Source organism: Gossypium raimondii, chromosome 11 (genome assembly GCF_025698545.1).
Source record: "Gossypium raimondii isolate GPD5lz chromosome 11, ASM2569854v1, whole genome shotgun sequence".
NCBI lineage: Eukaryota > Viridiplantae > Streptophyta > Magnoliopsida > Malvales > Malvaceae > Gossypium > Gossypium raimondii.
Window position 1 is genome coordinate 28,074,468 of NC_068575.1, and position 8,043 is coordinate 28,082,510.

At 32.2% G+C, this 8,043-nt stretch overlaps 1 protein-coding gene across 1 annotated transcript; it reads right to left on the reverse strand.

Annotated features, from left to right (window-relative positions):
- Nucleotides 1–2,133: 2,133 nt before the first annotated feature.
- On the reverse strand, nt 2,134–2,481 carry LOC105801130 (uncharacterized). Its single transcript, XM_012632464.1, has one exon. The coding sequence runs from the start codon at nt 2,479–2,481 to the stop codon at nt 2,134–2,136; it is 348 nt and encodes a 115-aa protein (XP_012487918.1).
- Nucleotides 2,482–8,043: the final 5,562 nt, after the last annotated feature.

Sequence of the window (8,043 nt, forward strand, 5' to 3'; positions counted from 1 at the left end):
TTAGCAACCCTAATTAGGTCTAAGCATAAACTCTATAAATAGGCATGTTAAGTCTCATTTGAGGAGACTTGGCCAAGTGAGTTATTTTAGTATTTTAGGGTTTTTAGTTTAGTTTTTATTTTTTTCAATTTAGTCCTTTTTATACTTTTGTTCTTATTTAAACTTGGATTCGATTTCAATTCAAGGCTTTAATATAATAGTTTTTCATTATTTCGGTGTTGATTCCAATTGCAATCGAGGTGACCTGTGCAACTGTTAAAGTATATTTCGCTCTCGAGTTCAAATCGATATAAAAAATGAACTTATTTCTCTACTCCTTACTTTTATTTAATTTGTTCCTTTGCATGTTATATATGAGTATAGGAATTCTTGTATTTAGATCCATGAGTAGCTAATTTCCTTAGGGAGATTAACGAACAAATGTGTGAATAATTAAGGAATGAACGATGGTTGAAATCCGAGTTAGTTGGCTTAAATTATGTGCTATTAAACCCACGCCCTTAGGAAGTAATTTAGGATAAATGAGATCGAGAGATAAGTTTACTGAGTACCTCATAATTTATCTCGGTCAAGAAAGTGATGCTTAGAGGTAAGCGTGCATTGGTCGATTATTTAAATAGTTACAGGCCGAGAGGTAATAACTAGTTAATTAATAGCTAACTTAATAAAATCCAAGTTCTGAAGTTAATTACAATCACTAAAGTGAGTTGATCTCCTACTTATTGTATTGGATTTATTTCAATTGGTAATTGGTTGATTTTAATTTAAATAACTTTTAGGTTAATTCGATTAATTGATGTTAATTTAATTTTTTTAATATAAATTTAAATCGATATTATTTAGATTTATTAGTGTAGAGAATTATTTTAGGTTTAATTAAACTTCCCTTGGGTACAATCCTCGGAATGCTTCCCAACGTGTTTTGTTGTAAAATTAATCTATATTAAAATTTGAATCATATATTTACGGACACTGTTGGTTAATTTTATATCTTTTTGTTGCAGAATTTCCAATTCAAACGTTTGCACGCCTAGTGACAGCCAAGTTGTTGGCACCAGGGAAGTTTTGACATTAGACTTCAATTAAATTTTCTACATTTGATAGAAAAAATAGGAAATTTTATAATTATAGATACAGATTTTTATTTGTATTTGATTTTTACTATATTTGAATTTTAATTTATTTTAACTTCTTTTTTATTTCAATGTATGACTCGAAAAGGAACCCTTCCAATCGAGCCAGATCCTGAACTAGAGAGAATTTTAAGGCAAGCCCATTAGTGAATGTAAACAATCCACTTGTAGTGGCGGAATTGCCATGAGGAAAACAATCCCCGAAAGGACGGAAAAGGGCATGTAAATGTGATCACACTTTATTTGAGTAAAACACTAGTAAACTCGGAAAAGCCTACTAAAAAGGAGGACGATGAGGTCAAGACAGAGGACCAAAACCTTGATGAGCCGAAAGTTGAACTCCCACTGCTTTGACTGAAACATAGCTCCCATTTCTAGTCTGCAACAAAAGGCTCCTGTCGCGCAAACTTCTCATTTTGCGAAACCCTTGTAAAGAAGCACACACATGGTTAATGGCTTCAGAATTAATAACCTAGTTTTTAATTGATTCTTCCATTAAGAAAGCTTCAACCACAATAAGTTCCACGTCTTCTCCTTTTTTGGCTAGATAATCCAAATACTCCTTATAATTTGAGCTGAAGTACCCTTTCCTGTTATGGAAGAAACATTTGATCTTTTTATGATCTTTTGACTTTTTATTCTTATTCCTATTCAAACGAGGTGGAATCGAAGACTTAGTCAGGGTCTTGTTTCCCTTAGCTTTTTACTTCCCCTTAGAAGACGAGAAGCACACAACTAAGTTTGCCTCAAGTTTCTCCTTAACCGACTTACCACCATTCAAGTTCAACTCATAGGATTGTAATTCCTTCATAAGCTAAGTCAAGGTAAGCGTCTTGTTCCCAAAGTTGTACGCGGCCCTTTAGCTAACAAACTCCTTGGTCAAGGATTAGAACACTATTTCAATCTGAGTGTTCACGTCTAGTTCAACCCCATTGTCCTTCTCTTCCGCAAAGAATTTCATAAGCTTAAGCATAAGCTTTTTGATTGGCTAGTCGAGTTGCTACTCGGAGTTCATCAAATTTGTAATAGCAGATTGTTGAGCCAATGTGACTTGGCTTCCAAGCATATCCTCTAATTTTTTCATGATCTCTTTGGCAGTATGAAAATTCTCATGTTGCTTTTGCAACACACTACTCATGCTCGCTAACATATAACATCGAGCAATCAAGTCAGAATCTCTCCAGCAATTTCTTGCTTTAGGCTGAGCTTCAGGTGGGCAAGGTTCGTCAATGACGAATTTGTGTTTCTTACAGTTGAGAACTATTAGCAAGTTCCGTTTCCATTCTCGAAAGCTATCCCCATTCAATTTATTCTCAGTAATAATGCTAATAGGAGGAATAAGAGACATATTTGAACTAAAAAACAATAAAGATTCACTAATTACTATCTTTGTATTAAGAAAATATTTTCATTTCAGCAACATATCAAGAATGCAGTATGATACATGTGTCTTACATTAAAACCTTGAAAAACATTTTTTTCGTTGCTACGATCATTCTCACACCCATCAATCATGTCACCTTGGGGTCCATGATTAACTAGCAAGAACATTGATTACATTCAATCAGTTCGTGAATCTTAATTCTCAAGACTCCACACAAATCAACGACCATTTAACGTTTGGCTATCATCTCTAGCTTAAATATTTTTCATAGAAAACTATTAAATAAGAGACTATATTAGGGTGTAACTATTTACTCAACACCCATCATTAACTCAAAACTTTATCATGCTATCACTTAGGGACCATCAATGGAGGTAACCTTCTCCCACTCAATATTTTAAAAACATGCAAGGTTTTTATCCTAGATTTCACGAATAATCATACAATAGTCATAGTGGCATTCTTACCTAACCTATATGACATGTTTCCAATATAAGCATGGCATGCCATGACAATTTTATAATATTCACATTCAATTATTTACAAGAATCAATCGATCATAAAAACAAATAATTTTAATTCTCCACAGTTTTTCTCCTCAAGGAATAAACGAAGAAGTGAATGTGAACCATGCACCTGGTAGGATCTCAGGAAAAGAAGGTGTGTAACACCTCAAACCTGACCTAGAGGTTATAGCCAGATCTGGAAAGTTACTATGATTCAATTTGAAAATTCAGAAATCATTTGAGGCTTGTAGAAATAACACTAACTTTTGTTAAATACAATTCCAGTTTATTTTTAAAAAATACCTTTCTTAATTGATTAAATTTGTCAATTAAATTTATATTTATAAAACACTTATGTTTGTAGCGAAACTCTTAGTTAAATTCAATTTTGGAAAACGGGATTTGATATTGAAAATCCATCGTTTTGCTGATAAAGTTATTATAATTTAAAAACGATAAAACAGTTCAAAATAGAAAATAAAGTCCAAATCAAAAACAGTCCAACAACACCAAAACAAAGTAAACAAAGTTAAAAGAATCACAAAATTAAATATCTTTAACCAAGCTCCCGTCACACCGATCCGTCCTATGTCTGTGGGTTACCTGAGAGTAAACAAACCGGAGTAAGCTTACAAGATCAGTGTGTAACTAATTATAATTAATACAACAGATACACATAATTCATTAGATACAATTCCAGACATGCGTTCAAATACCAATCAGACATATTTCATAATCAGATACAAAAACAGATGCATATCAGATACAGACTCAAATCCTACCCCCATCCACTACACACCATCTCTGACTATCCCTACACACCAATTAGGGTATTAAATACCCTTCTAGCCCCACACAACGCAAAGTGATCGTATGTCACTTTTCAGAATATTTGCAGTCTAGCTGCAAGAGCAAGATGTGGTAATCTACCAGAAAAGATATACATGGCTGAGCCACCAAATACGGCAAATAAATTAAACTGCCCACACTTCCTCCATAATTACAAACCCACCCAAATGCCCATGCAAAACTAAACAAATATAGATACATGTATGACATACATGCTTTACACATCTGATCCAGATGATATTTTAGCATATAACAGATCATGCTATCACATAAAACATATTACCCATGAATTCATAAGTCATATTTAATAGTAACAAAGCATCAAAAAACATGATTCATAGTCAAATTTATACCATACGAACCCTATGATAGGGCTACATTTGATTCATACGCCAAATACTGCCCTAGCGAAAATTTTCAGAATTTGGGCCCACATGCCCGTCTGGGCATCGACAGTCCAGTTTTTTAAATTTCTATTGTTCATAATTTTTCAGGTTTTCGTTACACACTTGGGTATTTTTTAATGTGAAACAAACCACGTGAATACCAGAATCTAAAATCGACAATTGATATGCTCAAAGCAGTAACAATTTACCCCCAAAACTAATTCGTTAAATCAACACAAATTCCAATCAACACCAAACTACAAGCCCAATTATCTATTACATGCCTGAAATGAGCAGCAACTCCAAACCATAATTAAATCGTCGGAGGAATGTTAATCTCAAGATCCTCACCTAACAAAGGTTCACATATATCAAAACTACGCCACAAAAATAAAAGCAATTTTGTCCATCAAAATCCTCTTATAAGAACTCAGTAAAGAACACTTATGCAAAGACCATTAAAAGATTAGCAGCCCGACGAAACATAGAACGGAAGAGAGAAAAGAATTTAATGCCAACAAGAAAATTGTAGAGAAGGAAGAAGGTAGAAACTGCAAAGAAAACAAGAAAAAGAAAGGGGAAAATTAAAACAGAAAAATAGGAAAAACAAAACAAAGAAATGACCAAGAAGGTAGTGGAAAAAAATGACGGTGGTTGAGGAGAGATTTTAAATTTTGGGGTTTTTTTTGAAAAATAAAATAAAAAATACCATAAAAGATAAAATCAAAACTATCCCAATTTCCTGACATCTTATCAGATTACCTAAAGACTGAATCCCAACCTCAACCACCTCATGGCCGACCTACTAAGGAAATAGAAAAAATATTGTCATTTTGCTCATGCAAGGTTTTGAACACAAGACTAAAGGGCTAGCTAACACCTTACCACTGAACCAACAGGCTCATTCTATCATAAATTGAGCAAAGATGGTATTTAAGTCTAATGAACAGAGATGGGAATAGAAACAAAAATAACAAAAATTTTCAAGAGTGAGATTTAAACCCTTGACCTCAATTGCACATCCAAAGCATTTAACCACTGAAGCAAATTACTTAACTTGACAAAATTTAACAAATAAAAAACCTAAATTTTTGGGGCGTTACAAGGTGAGTCAAATTTGACAACTTAAAAGCCAAGTCTTTCCTTGTCAGAGCCAATCCTAGACATGCAACTTCTCTTTACCACACTTCTTGCAACAATCGAATAACTTAAAAAAGTAAATAGAACAATACAACACATGTATTTTCTCATTACCACACTTCTTATTTTTTAAACGTTTAGCTGTGGATCATCTCATACATATATATCAAAGTTATAATATAACATAATATAAATATCATAAACAATTATAAAATAAATATATATAAGGAGATGAGTAATTAAAATAAAATCATCGACCAAGGTTTCCATGGTTCTATTTCTAGAAAATAAATGAAAAACAAAAATTATACAGTTTTTCACCACAAGACATACATTGGGTCTTCAACCGCTATCGATCCATCTTCTCCTTGCCATGGGATCCTTTTCAAAAAATTACATTTAAGTCCTATGTATGCTTCTAGCTCACAAGAATTCTATGAATTTAAAACAATAGTCCTACGTGAAGATGATAGTCCATGGTCTATTTCCTAATAAACACAACCTTGGTAAAAAATAACAATTATATAACTAATATATAATATCACATCCATTCTCATAAATAACTCAAAATATGTATAAGATTAAAAGAATGCCACTTTCTATGTAATCGAACCATTCAAGAGGAAGAGAAATCTAATTTGATTATTTGTTTATACTTATAGGTAGAGCACAACCTAACTCTGAATTGTTGGAAAAATCGGGTTTGGAAAACGCAACGAAAAATAAGTTTAAGGGAAAAATCAGATTTTTTTAATTTTTTTTCCAAAAATAAGAACTTGGTTGTGATATCTAAAGTAATAAACATTTCATCAAAATTGTACCTTTTTATATTAAATTAATATAATACTTATCAAGATAAATATTAGATTAATTTTAATATTAAATCTATTAAATTAATAGAATATTTATCTATAAGATAAATATTAAACTTAATTTAATATTAAGATAATAGCTTTAATATTAAATTAATAAAATACTATCAAGATAAGTATTAAACTAAATTTAATATTATATCTATTAAAATAATATTATTTTAGGAATAGTTAATTTAAATCAAATTATCCAGCAGAGTCCTAGTAGGAGTGTGATTCCTCCACTTCTTAACCGCTGGAGGACCACTTGTCAACCACCAAAATGTTGCTATCGTCGCCCTTGACACTGTCTTCTGGTGGTGCCATCGCAAGTGCGACACCCTCACGGCACCCCAAGTCGGTTCAGTCCGGGTGAGTGACAGTCCGATCGGTATGATCTAGCCACTGATTGTACCATCGACCCAGTTTTGGGTTCTCAAGCCTAATTTTCAATCTCAAGTCCAATTTTCAAGTTCAATTACCCATTAGGTCAATTATCTGACTTGAAAATTAATTTTCAAAACTATCATATTATTTCTAAATTAATTTCATTAATTTAATTTTACTTGATCTAAATTAATCTTCCCAAAAATCACTAAGATTTTCCAGATTAATTTTTTAAGAAAATTCTTTAATCAAATTTTCTAGTTAAACAATTCTCACGACCACCTAATTTAATTTCACATCGAATAAATCAACTTAATTAAATTATTTCCAAAGTTTTAGAAGTTTCTTCTTATTCAAATGTAGTCCGATCAATTTTTTGTTGAGCTAGCGGAGGGACTAATAGGACCTATACAAATAGACTCGAGTAATTGCAATTATGTCCAGAAGTATTGTTCTGATAATTTACAATTTACTTAATTATGGAGCCAATCTACAAGAAGTGTCCTGATTGAAAACTCCTGATTATATACTCTTTACGAAAGCAATTCACCAAATTGCTTTGTCCAATGACCTCGTCATGTGTTTTTTTACCCTGATATGATATCCTTGATTCTTTTAAGTTAAATCCGCTCACTCAATACAATCTTTATCTCATTATCACCATTGTGCCTTTATAATAAATAATATGACCACTGTCAACAAATGACTATGATAAATTGCTTGTTTGAGAACAAGCAACCTGTGGCCACGTTCCATATTTATCAATCCACACAATGCCAATGAGAGGATATTTTAACTCTTTAATCGAGTTATGAATTCCACTGTCGCTAGTAAAACCATGTCATACAAAAGTCATGTACCCAATATACTGACTATGGGCTCGATCATCTTTGGAGCATAAGCCTCCACTTATATCAAAGCACATGAGTTACATCCGCATAGTCAGTGACTAACTCAAGATTTCGGTAAATCACACAATGAATGTCACAAGTGAATTATTTCACAAATAGATTCAGAATTAATTCATCTTGGGTCCAGTCCAATGTATCATTCTTCCAATAAATACATTTATGTCTCCACCCGTGGAGTCAACTGCTCAGATAGCCAAAACTTCTACACATTCTTAAAAAAAATCTCACAATTTTTCATTAAAATGGTTACTTTGCTAACTAGTCCTCTAACCTAACATCTTTATACTTTGACCCCTAATAATTATATCCATAAAATATATCATTGACTAATTTCCATAAAATGTATGAATCATATTTTTACTAGGTAACAGTTCCTATTAGTCCTTCCTTATTTTTCCACTTTTTCCATATATTTTCATACCTTTCTAATTTCCTACTTTTGCCACAATAATTTCTATACGCCTTTAATTTTGTCAATGCTTCTATTTCAATATTT

Excerpts from the sequence above, each read along its gene's own strand:
- LOC105801130 (XM_012632464.1), bottom strand. The coding sequence starts at position 2,481 with ATGTCTCTTATTCCTCCTATTAGCATTATTACTGAGAATAAATTGAAT.